The sequence below is a fragment of the Cyprinodon variegatus genome, unplaced genomic scaffold, assembly GCF_000732505.1.
Source record: "Cyprinodon variegatus isolate N-32 unplaced genomic scaffold, C_variegatus-1.0 Scaffold599, whole genome shotgun sequence".
In the NCBI taxonomy this organism is placed as follows: Eukaryota; Metazoa; Chordata; class Actinopteri; order Cyprinodontiformes; family Cyprinodontidae; genus Cyprinodon; species Cyprinodon variegatus.
The window spans coordinates 1-24,118 of record NW_015151052.1 but is presented as its reverse complement, the minus strand read 5'-3'; the positions used below and the strand labels follow the sequence as shown (position 1 = coordinate 24,118).

General features: G+C 36.9%; 1 protein-coding gene and 1 long non-coding RNA gene across 2 annotated transcripts; both read right to left on the bottom strand.

Annotated features, from left to right (window-relative positions):
• Nucleotides 1-4,719: 4,719 nt before the first annotated feature.
• LOC107096116 (protein FAM3C-like) lies at nucleotides 4,720-8,914 on the bottom strand. Its single transcript, XM_015392623.1, has 9 exons — nucleotides 8,709-8,914; nucleotides 8,548-8,631; nucleotides 8,433-8,465; nucleotides 8,198-8,321; nucleotides 8,053-8,111; nucleotides 6,001-6,051; nucleotides 5,829-5,913; nucleotides 5,620-5,746; nucleotides 4,720-5,508 (listed from the first exon to the last, which is right to left on the bottom strand). The coding sequence occupies exons 1-9, from the start codon at nucleotides 8,719-8,721 to the stop codon at nucleotides 5,416-5,418; spliced, it is 669 nt and encodes a 222-aa protein (XP_015248109.1). The 5' UTR covers nucleotides 8,722-8,914; the 3' UTR covers nucleotides 4,720-5,415.
• An 8,018-nt stretch (nucleotides 8,915-16,932) lies between these two features.
• On the bottom strand, nucleotides 16,933-18,277 carry LOC107096111. Its single transcript, XR_001481784.1, has 3 exons — nucleotides 18,150-18,277; nucleotides 17,941-18,052; nucleotides 16,933-17,824 (listed from the first exon to the last, which is right to left on the bottom strand). It is a non-coding gene; the product is annotated as an uncharacterized LOC107096111 (long non-coding RNA).
• Between the last annotated feature and the right edge of the window lie 5,841 nt (nucleotides 18,278-24,118).

Genomic DNA, 24,118 nt, shown 5'->3' with positions numbered 1-24,118 from the left:
TTCTGTCTGGAACTTCCTCTGTTCACACCTTTTACTATTGCTGCCAGCTGAGAATACTACATTATTCACCATCACCTACATTTGAGGTTTCCAAATGTCTGCAGAAAGCCCAGACCTGGAAATCCCACAGGACTTAAGATTTTTCTAAGAAAATCTTAAATTATTATTTTGCGTGTAGAAAGTGTTCATGACCATTGATGAAATGTTTAGTTTTTTATTTAAGAAATAAGACCACTATTTTTTTCCTAAGCTTTACATTTCTATTCATATATGGAGCATATTTTAAATAAAAACATGAAAATCTGCTGAAAAACCAACAAAACACCAAAAAACCAAAGTGCAAAGAATGTGTTTTTATTTGCTCATCTTTTTTTCTTTGTATTTTTTATGGTGTATAAATTCTAATACTCACTCTTTATTTTTCACTTTGAAAGATGCCACTAAATATGGTTTACCACTTACTATTATCGAATATAAGCTATTTCCTTTTAAACTTTCTGTCACCAGTCTACCAAACCTTCACATTGTGTTCAGCTCACTCTGCATCTGTTCCCTATTTTAACAAAACCAGTATGAATACTTTTTAATGAACCATACCCTACAAGCATATGGCTAGATTTTGGCTTTAAAGTTTCGAAGTCCCAATTTGCAAGAAAACAGCTTCACAGACAAGCAGTTTAGGTGTTACATATTCATGACTGTGGAGCTCATTTGTTCAATAAAAACAAACTGAACAAAGCATCAGAGAAGGTGCTGAACTGCTGGGCAGCTGAGATCCATCATCAACTAATTAAAAGAAAATATTTAACTTTCACAACAGCAAAAGTTTGTCTCCCTCAGTTCCCAAACACTTCCAGAGGGCTATTAAAGCAAGGCATGATGAAACGTTGTGATAAACGGCTCTATATAAACAGTAACCTTCTTTCAAAATGAGTTACACAGTGGAGAAAATAGTCTCCTTCTCTACGTTTTTCTACAGTCATAAACGCTCCATAGAGTCTATTTTACATCGTTAGTTGGATTTCACAAGACTGGAGCAAATGATCTAAATAGGAAAAGAATCTATAAAGGAACAGGAAGGTCTTTAATGGTGGCATCAGTGCCAGCAGCTGTTTGGTTGATGAAGGGGGGAGTCCTGCTGCTTGGCCAGGCTCACACAGAGGATATTGTGCTGAGAGGAATTAATAGGACATGACAGCATAAACAGTCTCTGAGACACACTGTTCAGAAAACTTATTTTCAGCTGGATTAAGACCTATTTTTTGGTCCGCTTGTTCACTTCCTTTGGGTAAATATGTGAAAGGTAGAGAGAAAAAAACAGAAAGATGTCAGATAAATCTAAAGCATTATTAAATATCTTATAAAGAGGTGTTTTGTCACATGGGATCTGCTTGGTTATCCTAATGTTGTTGAGGAATGAATCACATAGTGTGTTTCATGAGGCAGACAGGAGGAAACTCACCTTAGTACTAAGGGTCACTGCCACGTTCCCAGCATGAATCAGGAATTCAGTGACTGGTCAGAGACCTGCTGGGGCTCAGGGTGGAGAGAGTCACTTTAGCCATTCATCTTTGTCTGCTTATTCAAGGTCAGGTCACAGAGGCGACAGGTCCAGGTGGGGAAACCGAGACACCCCAGTACTCTGGGGAGATCCTGCTGATTCCTGGGCCAGAAGGGGAATAAACCATCGCAGGAGGTTTGTGTCTGCTGTGGGATCTTCTCCCGGGAGGAAGTCCCGATAGCTTTCTAAAGAGAAGAACTAGTTGGGAGGTGACTCTGTTCCAAGTTTCAGGATGAACCCTGATACCTTCTAATAGAATTTCGTAAATTTTTTAACACATCGATAAATAAAAAACAGATATATTTGATTCTATTCTAACCTTGTTTCAGTTGCTTGCATCAGCAGGTTGAGAGAGTTTCTACAATAACTCGAGTCTATTGTTTCTCCTCTCCAGTTGCCAAGCAAAGAGATAAAGGGAAACCTTTTCAACCAATTATGATAGTCCCTCAGAAGCAGCACTCCAAAACAAAAACAAAAACAGTTAAATACAGAACTATTGGACTTCTACAAAATCTGAATTCTGTAGAGAAATTTAGTTTTGATCCATTTTGTATATTAAAGGGGCAAGCAAGTCTGTCTTAGTTGTTTTTTTTTAAAGATGTTTCAACGTCTCATAAGCACAAAAGCTGAATGGCATTGCCCAAACTTCAAACCGGTCCTTCAAACATTCTTGGTGAGAAATCTCAAACAGTTTCAAAGTGTAAAAAATTTACTCAAAGAGATATTTGTCTTCAAAGAAGCCAAAATATGATCATCTAGATAAATGTTCAAAGTCACGAAGAGTCATAGAGATCAAAGTGAGACTCAGAGGCTCTATAAAAAAAAAAAAAATCAGTTGAAGAAAAATCAAGGACCAAAAGACAGACAACTCTTTTCTCCATAGACTTCATTTTGTTGACTCTAAACAAACTGATGCACTTTATTCCCAAAGAGATCCATTTCTGCCTCATTTCAGAAAGACTTGCTCATTAAAGAAAAATAACATTAATTTCAGACTGCTGTGCAGCTGCTACAGTGGTGATGTCTCCTTTGGCCTTTGCTCATTACAGTTTTCCTGTTATCCCCTCTACACACTGCCACTGCTCATTCATTGTCTGCCTGAGACAGAAAGACAAATGCAAACAGCCTGGGGTCAGCCTGAAGCTGTTCTTAAGCCTTCTGAGAGGGTTTTCACCATCCACATCACACCTGTTTTTTGTCTTTTTCGGATAAAACTACCAACTCTTTTATAAGGTTTTTTTTTTTTTTTTAAGGGGGTTAAAACAACTTGCCCTTAATTCTAGATACTATGAAATGATTACATTACATTTGCTAATATTTATCTTCATGTTTTTCTATATGTGAACATGCATGAGTTTTTATTTATTTAATTTGTTTAAAACTTATATGTAGTAAAAAGGTTTCCAGAACTCAAATTGGGTTGGACTTCTAAAATAAAACAACTTATATACATAACCAACAATTATTTATGACCTGGAAGATTTTTGTCTATCAAATTATTTTCTTTAAATCTGTCAGGTTGCATGTAGGTTTTTAGAGGACCCAAACGCAGAGATGGAAGCTCAGGTGGTTTCTTGCAGATTTAATAACCAATCGTGGAAAGTGAAGTATTAATCCAAAAAATAACTTAACAAGGAATGCTTGAACCAGAACAAAGGGGAAAACATGTTTTAAGGAGGGAATTCAGAAATAAAGAAAGTCCGACAAACAGTAACTGGAGAGGAGGAGTACACTCACCGGCCACTTTATTAGGTACACCTGTCCAATTGCTCGTTAACACTTAATTTCTAAGCAGCCAATCACATGGCGGTAACTCAGTGCATTTAGGCATGTAGACATGGTCAAGACAATCTCCTGCAGTTCAAACCAAGCATCAGTATGGGGAAGAAAGGTGATTTGAGTGACTTTGAACGTGGCATGATTGTTGGTGCTAGAAGGGCTGGTCTGAGTATTTCAGAAACTGCTGATCTACTGGGATTTTCACGCACAACCATCTCTAGGGTTTACAGAGAATGGTCCGAAAAAGAAAAAACATCCAGTGAGCGGCAGTTCTGTGAGCGGAAATGCCTTGTTGATGCCAGAGGTCAGAGGAGAATGGCCAGACTGGTTCAAGCTGATAGAAGGGCAACAGTGACTCAAATAACCACCCGTTACAACCAAGGTGGGCACAAGAGCATCTCGGAACGCACAGTACATCGAACTTTGAGGCAGATGGGCTACAGCAGCAGAAGACCACACCAGGTGCCACTTCTTTCAGCTAAGAACAGGAAACTGAGGCTACAATTTGCACAAGCTCATCGAAATTGGACAATAGAAGATTGGAAAAACGTTGCCTGGTCTGATGAGTCTCGATTTCTGCTGCGACATTCAGATGGTAGGGTCAGAATTTGGCGTCTACAACATGAAAGCATGGATCCATCCTGCCTTGTATCAATGGTTCAGGCTGGTGGTGGTGGTGTCATGGTGTGGGGAATATTTTCTTGGCACTCTTTGGGCCCCTTGGTACCAATTGAGCATCGTTGCAACGCCACAGCCTACCTGAGTATTGTTGCTGACCATGTCCATCCCTTTATGACCACAATGTACCCAACTTCTGATGGCTACTTTCAGCAGGATAATGCGCCATGTCATAAAGCTGGAATCATCTCAGACTGGTTTCTTGAACATGACAATGAGTGCACTGTACTCAAATGGCCTCCACAGTCACCAGATCTCAATCCAATAGAGCATCTTTGGGATGTGGTGGAACGGGAGATTCGCATCATGGATGTGCAGCCAACAAATCTGCGGCAACTGTGTGATGCCATCATGTCAATATGGACCAAACTCCCTGAGGAATGCTTCCAGCACCTTGTTGAATCTATGCCACGAAGAATTGAGGCAGTTCTGAAGGCAAAAGGGGGTCCAAACCGTTACTAGCATGGGGTACCTAATAAAGTGGCCGGTGAGTGTATGTATGCCAAACAGAACAAAGACTGGAGTAATCAACTGATAGGGAGCAGGTGTGGACAGAAGGATCTAGAAGGGAGCTAGGGGAAGGAGACTGACACAATGGGGCAACAGACGGTATACAAAAAAAAAATACATCTAAATAAAACCAGAAATCAACTAGAATGACACAAAATGGAAATGAAGCCAATAAACTCCCCCCCAAAAAACTTAAACAGAACCAAAAAGTGCATAAAAATGACTAAATCAAATCTTTTTGTTATAATGAAAGAAATATCTGTTTTCTTTTAAATTTCCATTTTTAAATGGCCTTTGGAAAAATAGTTTAATCTTCCTCCATAATCAGCAGTGTTAATTCACAAGCATATTAGGCCTACTCACATAAAAATAAGAAGTACAGTACAGTTAAGCTAAACAATGAACATATTATCTCCAAAATGTTACCTAAGTTAATATAAAAGAATAAATGTAACTAGTTATTATCCAGGTGTCTTTTATCTATCCAGGTGTCTGAATGGCTGTTTACTGTATGGGCCTATATATGTGAGTGTGAGCATACATTCATACAGTGTTTTGTTTAATTGGGCAAAATAAAAGAACAGAATTGAATAGAATTCAACTTCATTATCATTAGAATTGTCAGAAGTACAAAGCAACAAAGTTTACTCTCTGCATTTAACCCATACCTTTGGGGAGCAGTAGGGTGCCAATGTGAGGCGCCTGGGGAGAGGTGTGGGGATTAAGGGTCTTGCCCAAAGTGGCAGCCGTGGGAGTGGGGCTTGAACTCAGAACCTCTGGGATCCAAGAGCAATACCTTAACCACTAGGCTAACACCTTCCCAAAAGATTTCCTAAAGTTTTAAGTCTGTTGCAGATTAATAAGCCCCGCCCCATTAAATTGGATTTTTAGACACTCTTAGTCATTGGGAAACAGCCACCCACTTGCACCATCTCTGGCCATCCATCGAAAACATTTGTTATCTCATCATTCTCAGCTCGCTAGCAGAGAAAAAGAGGGAAAAATTAGTTTTGTGGACGGTGCTTTGCCTTCTTGTATATTTTCTGAATCTTTGATGCACAGATAAAATGACACAGACAGGGTTCACTGACCTGCTCGAAGATGCTTTTGATTTTTATCCCTGCTCTTCCAGCAAACACCCAGTTGTCTCTGTGTTTAACAGAGCGGATCAAAGTGCTTCCCATATCGACAAACATCTGCCTTATTTCATCTGTCATCCTGCAACAAATGAGCAGAAAGGGTCATTGTTCTGTGACACCAGATCGTTTTTAAATGTTGGAAAGTTTTGATTCGGGTTTACTTTGTTGCTGCATCATCAAAGGAGGCCACCAGCACAATCATTCCAGGCTTTATCTTCTCCAAATACGTCAGGATGTCTGCTGAGTCTAATGTGGAAAAAAAGAAAAAAAAATAGGAGCTTTATGAAGGCTGAACATTTTAGGTTTTCATAAAAAATTGTCATCGATACTTACTTCCACTTATCATATTAAGATAGTCAAACCTTTCTACAACTCCAGTCTCATCTATAGGTGGCAAAACAAAAAACAAGTTTTTTAGTATTTTATTTACAGTCATGGGAATAAAACTGTGAATAAAGCCATGGGACATCTAATTTCACCACATGATTAAACAGCTTGATCGCTGAGGTAGGTATTTTCTGTCTGACTCCATCAGTCGTCTCCCTTCACAGCACAGCTTCAGTTCATCAAAGTTTGTACACATTTGTTTCCACACAGCCTTTTTAAATGTCTCACCACAGTATTTCAATCAAGTTAAGCTCTGGATTTTGCTGGGGTATTGCAACAGCTTGATTCTTTTCATTTTCACCTACTGTTCTCGATCTCAGTGCCTGTTCTACACGTGCCGGGTCTCTGCAAATTAAATAATTTACATACACATACCTAATCAGCATGTGCACCAAATGATGTCTAAGTCAGACCTTTCCCTTTGGCTTATTAACTACAGTGTAATAGATAGACCTGGAGGCCAGAGCAAAAGTATTCAGGCCCCTTAAATGGTTTTAAATGTAATGCATACATATTAGATAAGAGAGTAAACCTGTATGTGATTTAATTTCACTATCAGGCTATTAAAGTCTTTATTGGCTTATCGAACAAGTGAACAAACATCATCATGAAGACCTAGGAACACAGCAGACAGTTCAGAGATAACGTTGTGGATAAGTATGAATCCTGGCTTGTTAAAAAACAAATATAGATATATATATATATATATTTTTTTTTTATTTTTATTTTTTTTTATTTTTATTTTTTTTAAAGCTTTGAATATGGCAGAGTTGAGTATAGCAGTATTTAAACCCAAGACACGGCCATCCAACTGACCTGAAAGGCTAGTAGGGATATATAATTTTGCCAGAAAATTTAAATAGCATTTTTTTCTTTACCTAAATTGCAACTGCAATTTCCTCTGTGCTAATGACAAGAATAAGTTCAGGTTCACCTCCATGGAATTGTCCACAGACACAATGCTCTCCTCCCCTGGTGGGAAAACTACATAAAGTGTATTGAGACAATTGTATTTACCACTGTTATTATATTGCAAATACAAGTGATTTATAGCCAGGTAAGGAGAGCATGAATCAGTGAAGACAAGTTGACCATGGTAACTTTGGACGAGCTGCAGAGATCCACAGTGTAGATGAGAAAATCTATTGACAGAACTGGTGTTTGAGGGGTTCACTCTGCTCTCCGGCTTGAGAAATTCTTCATCAATACCTGTCAACAAACCGTCAAGCAAGGACTGTTTGTGGGCATCCACATTGGCTGAAAAACAGCAATCGTATTTACTGTAAAGACATAAAATGAGGATAAATCTGATGTTTTCTTAGTGTGGGCAGAGGATACAAAAACTGGAGAGATATTCTATTCAATTGATAATTTATTACTTCTTTTCCTTCTTTGAGTTGACAACAAATACAAACCAATCCATTATTGACCTCTTAGGAGGCTGCAGTAAAAAAAATATATATATCCCTGAGCTGAATTCTGTTTTTAAACTGAGTTAAAAATAGTATGAATAGAAATGTATTCTTTGCAACAAAGTCCAAACACATTGATACCTTCACATCACCCTTAACTCACCACCGCCTATCATGAGACATGGTGGGGGAAGCATCAATCTGTGGAGATGCTCTTTTTAAAGCAGGAAAAAGGACGCTAATCGGTTGTTGGGAAGTGAAATAAAGCTATGTGCTTGAGAAATGCTTGAGAATGGTTAGAGTAAGAGGCTGCAAATTATTAGAGTTAAACAATATCCATGGTTTAGAACGGATTTATCAAGTATTTGACCAAATTAGTAAAGAATATAATGCAAAAACCTCAGTTTATAGATTTCAAAATCTAGCAAAGACAAAAACTCACTGAAAAGGGTGTTAATACTTTTGCGAAGCACTATACTTCTTAAAAAGAAACCTTTAAGCCCTACATTATTCAGCTGATACTACTTTAGGCTTGAAAATGAACTGTGTCAGGGTACAGAGTTTAAGGTTTGTGATCAATATTTACCATTTACCACCACAATGTTCAGTCCTGGTCCCACGTTGTTCAAAATGTGACTCATAACGCTGTTGAGATGCAGACGAAAGTTGATTTTCACAGACAGGTCACAGCTTTTCTCTCTCAGCATAGGAAGTTTGAACAACACACATACTTTTTACCGTTGAAACAGATTTTTGGCCCAACAACATTAGCAGCTCCACTCCAAATTTTAAAAGGAAAGTGGTCTTTGGGACAGACTGCGGAGAGCCTGCACTTTGGAGCAGCTTTAGCTGTGCCTTAAAATGTAAATCAGACATAAAATACAGACATTCTTTCAATGCAATCTAAATTGGAATTAAAAATTATTAGAAGTCAAGGTGAGTAGCAAAAGCTGAAGTTTTTCTTACCTGTTTTGAATTTTAACTCTGTTTTGTTGAATCCTGAAATAAGGTTTATATAATTTAGATGTTACTGAGTATTGCTCAGCTTCTAAGACTTAGGAATACAAATAAACCAACTCACCAAAAACATTTTGCACCTGTTCGTCAAATGAAGTCAGGAAAAAGATTAGAAGGAGCACAATCACAGCAAAGAGGGTCAGAATAGCTGCCAATGAAGAAGAAAGATACGTGAAGATAAAGAGTCTCAGAAACCGACCTACCAGTTTTAGAATAAACCCTTACTTCGATCCTTCATTTCTGTGACAAATTAAGACGTTTATGCCAAAATGAACCCTTTCAGATGCTCTTCATGCGATCCTTAAAAAAACAAAACTGACACAACAAAGCTTTGGTGTCATCTTATCTGCTGCAGACGTCTCCTGATAATTTCCCAGCAGCCATCTCTTATGGGACCAACATTTGTGTAAACTAAGAGGGGGGAAAAAAAGTGTGTCAGCGCTCTTAGAGTAACAAAAAGACCAGGACATGGCATTAACAACACACACAGACACACGCCCACAAACACACGGATATATATCACACCCAGTGTGAACTCGATGGTCAGGTTTCCCTTTTAAACCTTGAGGTTTACTCAGGTACCGAAGTACAGGGTACACTGAATCTGCTGTGCAAATATGAATATGACAGTTGAAGAAGGCAATGCAGGACAGTAAAGGGGGTGGTGGTGGGGGGGGCAAAAGCATCATATTTCAAATTGGATAGGTGAAAAAAAAAGCTTTAAAGAATCATTGTAGCAGTTGTCAGAGTTTTCTATTTGTATGTAAATTTGTATAAAACCAATATCTGCATAAAGCAGCTCACACACCTAACTGCATAAAATCTCTCGAGACCATATAGGGGGGAAAAAAAACGATTGGAGAACAGAAGCATAGAAAATAGATTTCCAGATAAAAAAATAAACCCAGTATAGACATATACATGCAATTAAACAAAACAAAAACTCCAAAACAGTGCAGGGAATGTGAGAACAAAGCACTCTGTTCTGAAAGAATTTTAAATATGGCATTTACTGCTATTAAGGTTCATGGTTTTGATTAGAAGCAAGATTGTTGTAATTACTGCTGTTACAAACGACTGCCAATAACAATAAAATTAAGAAAATAATGTTTTGTGTTATTGCTATTAAGCAAAATCAAATCACATTGCGTCAGCATTATGATACTTTATTACATCGTAGGCATAGATTTTAAAAAAGTCCAATAAAAAAAGGGTCAATCGGCCATAATTGTGACATCGCAGCACTTTTTGGAAATTAAAATTTTATTTTTTGCAGCTTAGTTTTTTAGGCTTTTCATAAAACAGATATAGTAGATGGTGGTTATCCTCATCATCAAAAATATGCACCATGAAGAAGTTTACCTTATTTAAGGATTCTAGGAACCAATGATAAAACTTATGTTGAACGAAATCTTTATTTAGAATGTTTTTAAGATGTTCATATATTTGAATCCATGATCTAATTTAAGAAGTAATATGAAATACATTTGGTATTTGGTTCACTGAAATGTGCTAGACTTAAATAACAGAACATGTGGTCTTCATGTGTTACACAGAAGCTTTAGCAGTATTTTCAAACAATCCTTACAATACAAAAAAAGGCAATAACATACTACATTATTGGGAAAATGTTATCACCTTACTCACCCTGGAAGCGTAGTAAGTTATTGGCAGGTTATTACGCTTTTGATTGCTTCAGTTCCCAAGATATGTGGACTCAAGTCACATGACTTGGACTAAACTCAATCTAGTGAAACACATTAAATGACTATAGAGTCAATCTCCTGACTTCATAAAAGATTTGAAACAAAATTTGGGCTTTAATACCAGTGATTTAGGACCTGGCTTTTGAATGAAACATTTTGGACATCTTCCTTCAAAGAAAAAAAAAAGAGTCCGTTAAATCCTAATTAAATCAACATTAACAGCAGTTATATAGTGAACACAAACCAGGTGGTAGTTAAGCAGACACAAATGGCAATATGTAGGTCAAGGGATATGGACAAAATGATAAATAAAGTCTTATGACCAAAGTCTAATAACCTTAGGGGATAATCAACTTTTGTTTGGCTTACTTAGCCCAAAACATAAAGGCTTAAAAAAAGTATTTTTTACACACTAAGGTATCTGAAATAATAAAAAACTATTCATAGTGTATAAAGTAAAAGTTGATATTAGAGTATTTATATTTTAACAAGCTTTGACTATAAAATCCTAACAAAGGAAATATAAAGGGCAATAACAGATCATGCATGTGATAGAAAAACAAAACACCTTTCAACAAGGATAATTTGTAATAGAGCTTTCATGCTTCCACATACCAGGATTAAACTGGAATGTGTGCAACTAAATGTGAGTTGTTCAAAATAGTTGGACTTATCTAATGATATATATGTACATAAGTTACTTTTTTCACATTAAGTGCCTCATAATACATTAATGGAATTAGATAGCATAAACAGGAAATTGTAATTTTTTGTACAGTAGCTTTTAAAAGTTCTCTTTCTATATTTTGCCTATTTAGCCTAATACATCTTCATTTTGAGTTGCATATCCAATTTTTTTTAAACTATTATTAATCTGTAGTTAGAATACATATTTGTTCAAATCACTTAGAACTTGACCCCAGACTTTCTGGTGACAGCCTCTGCAAATCCCTTAAAGGAAAGGTTCCAGACCTTTCATCTTCCTGCTGACCTTATAATAATCCTGAGCTCTGGGGAGTGATCTTCTAAACAAATAAAGATAAATAGATAACGCAGCTGGACTCTATCTTTTTCTGTAAAAAAGCAAAAACATAAGATCATTTCAAATGGGATTTCAAAAGAAATACGAATGACAACACCGAAATGTAAATAAAAAAGCTGCATCTACAGATGGCTGTGCACAGAAAGTTATGCACAGATGGCAGAACATTGGAACAAAAACTATAAAAACACAGAGAGAAAGAAAACGACATTGTGTGCAGATGTGGAGTACGATGTTTTCACAAAAACACTGACAGTCAACATCTTTCTAAAGAAAAAAAGAAAAAAGAAAACAGAAAACACGTGAAGCGATTGGAAAGCAATCTCCAATCTGCTCATAATAAAACTTTTTCATTAATTCTGTATTTTAAGTGTGTGGCTTAAACAGCAGCAAAATTAATCATGTGTCTATTGTTGTAGTCCTAATACTCTTGCTTGGTGTCAATAAAGACACAGTGTGGTGAACCATACTGGCTTGTATGTTTAAAAATGTGAGCTCTATCCTACCAACACTGGGGAGATGAATGTTCACAACTTTCAGATGTTTATGTAAAGATATACAAGCATTTCAGACACATGATGATCAACATGAAATCACAAAAAAAACATTTTTTTTGTTAAAAAATCCTATATGTTATGTGTTTTTTTGCAGTCCCCTGTACTATATGCTAAGCAATGCATTAATGCTGACCTTATTAAAAAAAAAACATAGCTACTGGTGACAAATTACCAGAATGTGTACATGACTATATTCAGCCACAAACCCCATATATAATATAAGATTACAGTAGTGATTAATGGAGATTTTTCTATCACTCATTAACGGTTAGCTTTCTAATTCATTTTCATCCCCTTGGTGATCCTTTTGTCATAAACAAATGTCCATACCAGCCTTTTAACAACCATTTATAGCATTCAAAACGTTTAAAGTATCACAGTATATCAGCAGAGATATGATGAATGTAGCCATGTAGCTTCTTTGGCAGCCCTTTCCTAAATCATTAAAATCAACAAAAATAGAAGAAAAAAAAAACAGGTGAAAATAAATACAAAATGTTTTATTTTTTTACCTATCATTACCAGGGATGCGGATATATAAGCTGTAAATGGTGATAAATCACAAGAAAGAAGACTGAATCACATCATTAACTCATGAAGTGTTTACAAGTCTTAATCAAAGCATCCATCCATCTTCAGCTTCTTCAGAGTCGCAGTGGGGCTTTTGCCTTTCTCCAGCAGAAAGGCAGGGTGCACCCTGGACAGGTCGGCAGACCGTCACAGGGCAACACAGACAGACAACCATGCACTCACACCTAAGGAAAATGCACAGGCACAAATGATGGGATGGAGGCATGGAGTATCGGAGAGAACCTAAATGTGCACAAGGTTAACATGCAAACAGCATGGAGGAAGACCCTGGGCTGGTATTTGAACCCAGAACATTTTGCTGAAAGACAACAGAGCTATAAGCTGTGCCTCCATGCAGCCTTGATCAAAACAGTTCAGTTGAATTGTATTTAATGCTTAGGCTGCCTGGACTTATTTTTTTATATTATCTACTATCCTAATACAGGAATTTGAGATAAGAAATGTCAGACCAGTGACTCTGAAGAATTTTGCAATTTTGTTTTAAAGCTATTTTTATTCCAAATATTAATCTGTAGAATAATCCCCAGTACCATCCCAAGAGGGTAAAACTGGGCTCATAGGGAGGCACCAAGAGTACAGCCTTCATTTAATTTATCTTCCTGGTTTCAGGTTCCCTCGCTTAATCAAGTTGCTGCCTGCAATGATAACATTTTAATTTATAATTTAACTTTATATCATAAAATAAAAATTAGACCTAATTAAGATGCCATACCAAAGATAACCAGAGGAGGGCCCTTGTGTACTACCACACTATTAGAGGGGCACTCAATGCTTTCAGATTTAAAGCCCATAAAACTGTGGATTGAGATCATTCATTTCAAATTCAAATTAGAATTTGAGAAGCAAATAACAGCAGTTGAATAGCTTATTAACAAAGTGAGCAATAAAATTCATAATCATTACTATAAACATTTGGATTACTTTCATCTAAACCACATAACTCATGTAAAAAAAAGACAAAGAACAACATGCCATACACAGTTGAAAAGATAAATATGTTTAATAAACGATGCATTACTATATTTCACAAATAATTCACTCAAATATAGAAACATTCAGTATTTACATCATTACAATGATTTACAACAGAACAACACAAACAGAGACAGAAGACCTCATTCTGGTTTCATTTCCTAATTTGTTTGTTTCTTGTTTTATTGCAGGGATGGACAATGAGCGAAAAAAAAAAAAGGAAATCACAGTGAAGTCATTTCTGATTAATCTCTCATTATGAAGTGCCAATGGCATCCTGTGACATTCACCACATCACCGTGTTTGCTCAAAACTCCCCGACAGGTGCAATGGCTTTTTTCCCCCTCTTTTTGGTTGGATAAGGTGTAATGTTATGCAAAATACTGATGCTCATTTAAAAGTCAGAGATGGACTTAGAGCTTTGCAGAAAATTGACTTTAACTGGATTAATGAAAGAAGAAATCCTTTCAAAGGGGAATTGGCCAGCTGGTGGATGATCACCTCTTAATGCAGCTATTTCTAGCTGCAGTTCATTTAGCTTGTTTTAAATTAACAAAAGACAATCTAAAAGATCCAATATCGATGTGATGGTTTGTGAGAGATGCTAATTTAATTTACGATGGAAGTTATACACTGATGATTTTCAGCAATGTGGGAATTTAAAATGCTCAGCTTACGAATTAACAGCATTTATCAGACCAGCAGCAAAATCAAATCGATTCATTTACAAGACACATTTTACTGTATTTAAATTAGAAGTTTTGTATGATACAAAATCTGTTTTCCTTTTTTTAATATTTTGCATTTTATAATTTGGTCTCAAAACAGTCAGGGTCAGTCAAAAAAAGGGTTTAACCAGCAAAGCCGGTGTTGTTCTTCATGACAGAGGTCAATTTATAAAGAGTAATAGGAGTGCTAAAAAAATAAATATTTCGACATTTTTAAATGCTTCACACCATACATCAGAAATAACTCAAATAGTTCCTACATACAACGAAATCAAACCAAATTAAGTAATGTGCAATTACGTGGAATAGGAGATGGAAGAGGTATTGAAAATAGTTATTAAGGAAATGGGACAGAAAAAGCTGCAAAGTGACAAGTAAATAGCTCAAATCTTCCTGCTTTTAGAAAGCAGCCCAGCTCCCATTACCAGCAGGTTTGTTCCCAAAAGAACATTTACAAAAGGTTTCCAATTAAGAAAATTATCACGAAAGCATTTCTTTATGTATATAAGCAAAGATTCACACAAGATCTTTGAATTTCTATTATTGCAAAACATAATCCTGACACTGGTTACAGACATGTTTCTAAACGTCTAATTGATCCAGTGAGCATCTCTGAAGCTGGATTTCCTGAACTGGAGAGAATAAAATTTCACCGCACCCAGAACAAGAAGTTCCTCACAAGATGAAACGGGGGATGAAATAATAATCTATAGAGTTGTTCAAGAGTCAAGGACCATTTGTATTCTACCTGGAATACCTTTTTTATCATTCAATACACTCAAACCCAATTCCTTGACATTTTGAAGCTTGTTTAAATATGCTGCCGAACATTTGGATGATAAATTCTTGTCAAATAAGACCAGATTTAGCTCTTTTCAAGCCAGTGTGAATATGCTTGGAAAACAAATGGCATAAAAAAACAATTTAAAGGATGTTTTTTTCAATACGGCATTGACCTCGAACATAGAGGTCAGAGAAAGAAAATAAAGATGCTAGATTGACATGGTCAACCACTCAACTTGAATGCGATTGTAAATAAATTGAAGTAACCTTAAAATCAGAGAGAATGGAGAAAGCCAGAAGAATATAAACAACAGTTTGCATGAAATAATAGTTTGTCTGGAAATTGTCATTTCCAAATGAGAAGTATTCACTACATTTCAGTAAACAGGTTCAATATGTTTCTTTTTGTCACTGCATTTTATCCAACATATGTGACTTTATTTGTTTCAATTTCTTGCTGCTTCCATGTGTGAATTGCTGAGTGGTAATGGGGAAAAATCATGTAAGCCTTCTAACTAGAAACCCATCCATGAAGCAAAACGTCATCTCTTTCATCATTCATTTTTTCCACTGTACCTCTTAAGCATAATTTATCTACAAGGACCTTAGGGCTTCAATGTTCTATTGATAAAAACAACAAAATAATGTTATGCTGAGCTACATACTGGGTAAGATACGTATGCCACCATCATTTACAGAACATTTGTGTTAAAACCAAATCAGATTCTCAACACAATGGCTTAGATTTCAAGATTGATTCCCTCTGTGGAGAGCAAACCATGTGATCTGTGAGGTAAAATTATCACTTTTTCAAAGCAGTCTGTGGCTTTGAAGAGAGCAATATAACAGCTGCCTTCCCCTGAAACTGTGAAAACAGTCTAAATGTTGCATACTCTTATAGCTGATTATAATGAGCCTTTTTAACCAGTTACATGATTGTTCCATCTCTAGGATAAATAAGGAGTCAATGTCCTTATTTTTTTTCTGAAGGTGAAATGTGGAAAAAAAAAAAAGAAGTTATTTAGCATGCTCAAATTTAAAACACTTATATGTAGTAAGAGGTTGTAGTGATTTAAGTGAATGAAGCACGCTTTGGGTTTGACCCCCATTCACAGCAGAAAATTGCTTTGTGGCCATGCAGGTAATCCTGTCCGCTTTTCTTAGACTGGAGGTGTGCAAACGGGGGTGTGCCTTCTGAATTTATATAAGAGATAGATAGACGTGAAGGGACAACAAAAGGGACTTAAAGTGTTATCCCACTGATGGGAGCTGCTTCTACAATATTACTGCTTCAGATATAAAGCCATTCAACGAATGGCATCTTCTTTTATATACTGCAACAAAACATTTTCTTCTAAATTTATGGAAGGCATTCTTTAGGCATGAGCTTTTAAATGTTGATTACTGACTAAAAATTGATAAAAGGTATTTATGAATACTTTGAATGGAGGACTTGCAGTTGATATAGTCTACCACAAATCTTGATTCTGACAACACCTTCTCTGGTTTAACAGAGCTGGTAGGTATGTTTTGGCCATCTGTTTACCAGTGCAATAAATCAAAGAGGAGGAAGGCTATGTGTCCTGAAAATAAAGGAGCAGAACGCAAAGACCCAGCATCCATCTTGTAATTCTTTTACAATCAAACTATCATAGGAGACGTCAGCTAATAATTAGATAGCAAGTATGGCAAAAGAAAAAGATGCTTTGGACTTAAAAATTTAATTATCTAACTTCCCTTTGGGATTAATAAAGTACTTTTGAATTTAATAGAAGCATGTTAGGTATATTTAAGAAAAATAACACATATAACATATTTAACATCCTTAGCTCACTAGTGTGCTTAAGGCCAAATATTTATGAATCCTAAAATTAAATACCATTTAGACCATCATACTGTCTGTTTTTTTACACTCTCACATCTGAAGGATTAAATATATCGGTTTGAAAAGCAGGGATGTTGTCACAGTAGCTACATGTATCTCATATAAACAGTTTGGTGTGACAGTACAAAAGGCAATGAAAACGCATTCCTATAGCTCTGAAGATGAATAAAAAATAAATTCCTCAGTCAATAGGCAGAGATTTTTATTTGAAAAGAGAAAAAAAAATCAGTTCAGAGAGAAATTCCTTTCCCTCTAAGTAGAAAAAGGGTAGCCTTGTCTTAAGCAGCCCCCTCACAATGTGCAAAGGTTAAAGGAATCTGTAGATAAACCATAAAAAATAATATATATTCCATCTAAATCGCTGCAGAATAAACTCACAAACATGCTGTCTGATACTTTGCCCATCTTCTCTGCCACCTACATTAATGAATATTTCATTTATGTTCTATTGTTGCACATTTTAGATGAATACTGACAATGGCTCCTTTAGCTTCTTTAAGCCCTGGGTAATGCCTGCAGGTACAACCTTCACCTATCAGAAGGTCCAACAGTAGCCGGAGGTAAAAACAAGGTCAAAGATTAATGCTTATCGACAGCTCGTGTCACTTCAAAGACGTCAACTTTAACTGTATCTGTTCGCTGATAGAAACTGACTCAACTCGTGGGAATCTACGAAGCAGCTGAGGATCAATACCGCAGATCAAACAAAAGATAAAAGTCTGAGGCGAATTTAAATGAATGAGTCCACAGGGCAGGTGAATCAAGTCTATTATCTGATCCTCTGTAGATCAATCAAAGGGTGTTAGTCAAAATTAACTGACCTGAGTTAAATCATCAGTTAAAATAAAAATACTTTGTGGTTCCAGCTTCCCAAATGTGAGAGTTTGTAACATAGTCTTATCTGACAGCGTATTAAATATAACATTTTAGGATGAGCAGTAGGAAGTAAAACCAGTCCTAAAAATCTTCTGTCAAGAATTGTCTGCTGCAGGCCTTTGTGCCACACAATCCGTCGATGATGAACTATTTTCCAGTCAGTCCGGCTGCGTCCCAGTTGGAGATTTATTCCAGTAGCTCCTGTCGCAAAATAAAAAGAAGAGGCTGCATGAAATGAGGAAGGTTATGGCTGTGTTGACTTGCGCTTGGGGACGGGAGAGTGAAGGCTAGAGTCAGAGATGCCAAGATGCACTGACCTCGTCTGACTCCTCTCCCACTGTGGAAGGCCCCCTGTCGCCATCTTCCACTGTCACCGCCGACTCCTGGTCCTCCATGCTCCTCAGCACAGAGTATCTGTATGTTGCTTCGCTGGAATAAAGTTACGTGACAGAAGAGGCTGATTAGTTTCTCCTGCGTTAATGGTTTAAAATAATCACGCCACGGCTCATTAATCAGGCCTGCTTACTTGACTGGGAAGCAGTATTTTCGGATGATCAATACAGCAGCAGCGAGTGCCGCCACACAGACCAGGATCACCGATGCAATAACGCCAGGGTGAAGCCTTAACCCGGCCTAAAAAGACAAATGAATCCAATAAGATGTAACAGTGGGGTAGTTAAAGAGCCCATAAACCTAACAGCTCGGTTCATGATGTGTAGCACAGATAAAAAGGAAATACACGCAGGAGATATGACAGCTGAACAGCCATGGGTTATAAATCACAGCGAAAGCTCCACAGCAGGGCTGTGAATCTCTGAGTAAGCACAAAAAAAAGTGTCACTTTCTTGGACAATCACTAATCATACAAATCATCTATTATTCCTTAGTGTGTTTAAAGGACGGGTTTTGCATGGAACTGCTGTGTAAAGTGGACTCTGGGTATCGGTGTTTGCAGCAATAATTAAAAAGCACAGCGAGCGTGACTGAAGCCCAACAGACCCAACAGGAACAATTTAACAGGTGTGGCACCGTCAGACATGAGACACGCTGAAACAGAGAGGAGGCTAGATGTGACACTGGTAACGCATCATTTACTACCTTCTTTTAATTGGTCGAGCTGAGGGCCCAGCAAAGGTATCCCTACTTTTTCAACCTTTGCACATTTTGTGAGGACACCGCACCTTACAAAGTTAAAGGAAAAAAATACATATCTGACTATTGATAGTATCTCTACCAGGTTTGCACAAATAGACACTGAATTTTTGCTAATTCAGTTTTGCCAACTAACTTTAATAGGATTTCTTAATAAAAAAAAAAGTAATGCATTTCTACTCTTGCTGCATTAGGTCTGGAGGCAAACTGATATCACAAGGATATTGATATCCATTGCAGCCTTAGCTACGTTGTCTGGGTTGTTGTTCTGCTGGCAGGTGAACCTCCACCTCATTCTCAAGTCAGACAAATCCTTTAACTGGTTTTCTTTTTTTTTTTTGTTGAGTAACACTGGTTCTTCCTGCCAACTCTGTAGTCAAATTGCAATAGCATGATTCTTCCCTCAACTATATAACACTGTGGAGATTGTGCATTCAATCAATGTAAAGTATTTTTTTTTAACTAAAGCATTTTGCATGAATGCATATTGATTTCCACTATTGCTAACCCATATTTTATTCTGAGTGTCCCCCCTTTACCCTCCCAGACCCCGATTTCTGTCCCTCATGCTAGCAGTGGGGCACAACTCATCCATAAGCTGACTTCACTTATGCATGTTCAGCTAAATAAAATATTGACTCTGCTAACGATAAGCCATTGGTAACACCAACCGCAAATCATAAAACGGTCCTCACCCAGGGTCGCAAGATTGGACATTTTCCAGCACAAACCCAACTCAAAAGCTACCCATCAAAAGAAAACAAACAAAAAAAAAACTCCTCCACTTAAAACCTCCTGTTACACTGCTACACAGAAGAAAACGTCACAGTAAAAAAACACCCATTAAAAAGGAAATCATTTACACAGAGAGAGTCCTGACAAAGTATGCAATCAGGCATTAATGCTCGGATCAATGATCTTCATGCAAAGCCTGTCAGGTCAGCACTGTGTTTTGTGTTTTTTATGTTTTTAATGGGGATGCACCGTTAAGAAAATTTGGGCTGATATCGACGTCCAATATTAATATCACCATTATGGCAGATAACCGATATTTCCTAACATCATAAATCAGATATTACCCCACCGTTTGGACACCTTGACAGATCAACCACAGTGATGACACTAGCTCTTTGCTTAAAGGTATAGTGGAGGATGTTCTTTTTCTGGGTGTATCATCAAAATTAGAGGTCCTCCTAATTGTCAATCATTCTGGTGATACGTTTATATAAGGCCGTCCATTGTACTCATCCCCATTTTTACTTACCGGTGGTAAGTAGTGTTGCACCGATACCGATACCAGTATTGGGCAGGGCCCTGATCCAGCACTAAAATGGTGGTATCGGTATTGGTGAGTACCGACAATTATTGCACCGATACCATTTTGAGAGCCAAAAGTTTATTCAACTATTGTCACCCTGACATGGTTTTGGTTCTGTTCAAGTTTTCTCTGGTCTTATTTTCATTCTTGTGTTCTAGTCATTTTTAGTATTGTATTTTAGTTCTTATATATTTCTTGTTAGCGCTCTTGTGTCAGTCTCCTTTTTCCTAGCTCTCTTCTTGCCTCTGTTCACACCTGCTCCCAATCTGCTAATTAGCCTGGTCTTTGTTTCTCTCTCACATTTATTCTCCTCCTGTTCAGTCATTCTGTCGTATTACTTTGTCCTCTTCTTGTTTTGAGTATTCCTTGTTGTCAGCATTTTTGGATTTTTGTGGATTTATGTTTTTGGATTTTTGCTTCTGTTTAACTTTTTGGATAAAAAATCTTGAAGTAACCACCTTCAGTTTCAGTCTGCATTTCAAAACTCCACCCCCACTTAACACACCCATTCCAGGTAGGAAATAAAAGTTCTACTGGAATGACATTGTATTAGTCTTTTTCCTGTTTCACAAAGGTAGGCAGCAGCTTGACAAAGCTGCAATTATTTTACATCCAAATAGTATGCAGTTCTTCATATATACACACACACATCAATTTCAAACAGATGGTATTGGTATTGGCGATACTGCACAGCCAGGTATCAGGTCTCGGGTGTCGGTAACAGGTGCCAAAAAATAGCATCGGTGCAACACTAGTGGTAAGTCTGATACAGGGGAAAATTTTTAAATCTGCTTTTGGAAAGTAAGCTTATATGTATTCTTGTGATACAACATTTGCTTTAAAAAAAAAAAAAGAAATCAGTGATCAAAGCCACCTCCGGTTATTGATAGTCTCTAGATAATAATAAATTCTTACTTTTTTCATTTATTGGGGGAATAATAGTTAATATAGTAAAATAAACACAAATCAAATGAACTTTTTGCCAAATAAAGCAAAAACTGGCCATCAAAGCCAGCGGGCCTTCACCGAGGGAGCGCTTCTGCAAAAGGGCTACGATTAGACCTGGCGTTCTCTCACGGGAGTGGGTACTGGGTTGTGCATATGCTTTTTTTTTTAAAGTGGAGAGGGTGGGTCTTTTCCAAAAATCGCGAAAATCCTTCACCATACCTATAAGTTAAACTCCTACACTCCTGAGCTGCATCACAAACAAACCACACATGACCGATTCCCTCCTCTCTTTCTACTGAAACAAAAACCATGAATACATGAAAATAAACATTGTTTTAGTTATCGGACCAATACCTAGATGTTCAAATAAATAAACAATGGTATCAAATATCGGTACCAAAACATCATACATCTCTAGCTTAGATAAAAGTAAAAAAAATATATATTTTTTTTTTCACAGTTATCATCTTGTTTATGGTCTTTTACATAATATCCAAGTAAAATACACTAAAGCTTAGATTCAAATGTAAAAGAAATAAGGTTTTCTTTAATAATAAAGTATCTGTAGGCTGGAACTTTTTCTCTAAAAATACAAAAAGAGGCTAAAGTTTTTTCCAATATACAGAGGGGATTCCATCCTAAAACAGACATGCTTTCATAGAGCTTAACCAGTGTGTCATCTGTGAGTTTCATGTTCCAATAAGGTGTTATAAAATCATCTGTATCTGTAGAAAAATAAGGAGAGACAGTCCATTGTAAACTATTTAAGAAAACAAATTAGAAACAAATGAGGAACTTGGAGCTGCTTAAACATTAGTGAATGTGTACCTCCTAATTAAATAGTGTTAATGATAGGCTAATGGTAAGCTAATTAAAAATGAAGAACGACACAAATTAGGAATTAGGTTTGATAATTGCTTAAACCAAAGAGCCTCCATAATGCTTTTGAAGAGAAATATGGATGAACTAACTAATTTCTCCTCACACTCTGAATAGAAATACATAACTCTGAAAAGACCTGAAGCACTCCGAGTTCTCCTTCATTACATCATTGATAACTTTAAAGCAAAATGCAGCATCAAACTGGGAAGCTGCTGCATATCGAACCTTATGTAATCAAGATTGATCTACTACGCAGATTGCAACTTCTATTTATTATTTATTCTCCAGAAGTTAAATATTCCAATGCATTATTTATTTTTTCCCTTTTAGGTCTTGCTAATTTTGTCGTCACAGAAGTGCCTAATCCGACCATGATGAGGGGATGTTTTAGACTTCATCACGACAAGGCAGAATATGAGTTTATAGGGTTTCAAACATCATCAGCTCTTTGAAACAGAGGTTCTCAAACTTTTCAGCTTCTTAACCGAGAAAATGTCACCAGAGTTGATTGATGACCCCAACTGTTGGTTGAAAATGCAAACATTTCCACCAATCAATTAACGCAAGGTGTAGTTATATTAAAAGCAAGCATCAACAACCAAAGTAATTGATGTTGCACATTTATTAAGTGAAGATTTGATACCTTTAAACATTTTAAAGGTGTAGTGGTGGATGTTCTTTTTCTGGGTGGATCGTCAAAATAAGGGGTCCTACTAATTGTCAATCATTCTGGTGATATGATCACGTAATGCCGTCCTACGTCAACATTTTCACTTACCCATGGTGAGTCTGACATTATGGAAAAACTGCAAATCTTCTTTTGGAAAGTAAGCTTGTATGAGCAATGCAAATGGCAACTTTTATACAGAGCGTGCACGAGGAGAAATGTGCTCGTGCACGCTCTCACATGCATTTAATAGGCATTCCCTCTCGGGAGCGGGTACAGGGTTGTGCAGGGTTGTGCATGTACAAAATTTTTCTGGAGCGGGTGGGTCTTTTCAAAAGTTTGCATAGATCCTCCAATATACCTTTAACATAGTTATCTATTGTTTAGTTGTTTTTTTGTGGATCTCAAGACCCCATATTGGTTGATCAAGGACCATCATTGGGGTTCTCTCCTCAACTTTGGGAGTCAATGAGATAGTCAATAAGAAGCAACCATGGTATACGACTTCATTTGGGGGATGATATTCTGGAGTGATGGATTAACTATGTTGCAGTAATATAAAGAGAAGAGGAAAACAGTATGGTTGTAGCAGTAATAATGAATGAGTTGCATTAAAATTTAAACACCACTCAACAGTAGAACTAACATGAAGGCAGTCTGACATATTCAAGAACTTCATGTTTATTAGATTATCGGTTTTCGAGGGGGCAGGTTATAGATCAACAACTATTTGATTGTATGCATTGGCACTCATTTTAGCAAAAAAATAATCTGTGGTGAAGTAAGTTAGATTTTGGATATTCGATATTCAAGCTCTGTGTAGTTAGAGGCACCTAGCTCACGGCTGATCAGATTCAGGAGCTCATACCAGGAGCCAGAGACTCTCTGTTGCTAGGTGGTTGTTTTAGGGACCGTCCAAAATAACTTGCAAACCAAACACTCTTGATAAACAAAAATAAATAAATTCCTTGTCCTGTAGCCAAATAAGCTTAACCAGCGGTAATGATGCTATTTTAATTTTTTATTTTAAGCCTTTTCATGGTTTTTTATTTTATTTAGAGTTTTTCCTCAATACCATCCCAATGATCGATCGATCAATCTGTCTGTCTGTCTGTCTGTCAATTTCAGTGAAGGAAAAGTCACAAACCGGAAACTTTCAGTAGTACTTGTTTAACAGCACAAGTGATAGAGCTGTTTCATAGTTGTCAATTTACCTAGAACAGCATGAAAAACCTCTACTAATGGATTACCCGTTTACAAATGTTAGGTTATTAACCTTGTCATGTGACAGAGTTTAAAGCTTGCAGCGGTACTGATGTCATTAAGTAAGAAACAGAGAAGTGACTGATGTGACCCAAATTAATTTCAGAATAATTTGATCAATATGTTGTGCTTCATTTGATTCAGTGATTGCCATCAAAATTACTCTATGACATGTTAAGTAGAGCCTAACACATGTTGCATACATCATGTCATCTCTTATAAAGGAGGTGTGAGGTCTGTTATCCAGGTTCACCTCCTCATCCAC

What these genes read in the sequence shown, in the direction of transcription:
- LOC107096116 (XM_015392623.1), bottom strand. An exon ending in ACAGGTGCAAAATGTTTTTG is followed by an intron (nt 8,466 to 8,547) that starts GTGAGTTGGTTT and finishes ACCTTATTTCAG; the next exon opens with GATTCAACAAAACAGAGTTA. An exon ending in ATCTGTTTCAACGGTAAAAA is followed by an intron (nt 8,112 to 8,197) that starts GTATGTGTGTTG and finishes GCATCTCAACAG; the next exon opens with CGTTATGAGTCACATTTTGA.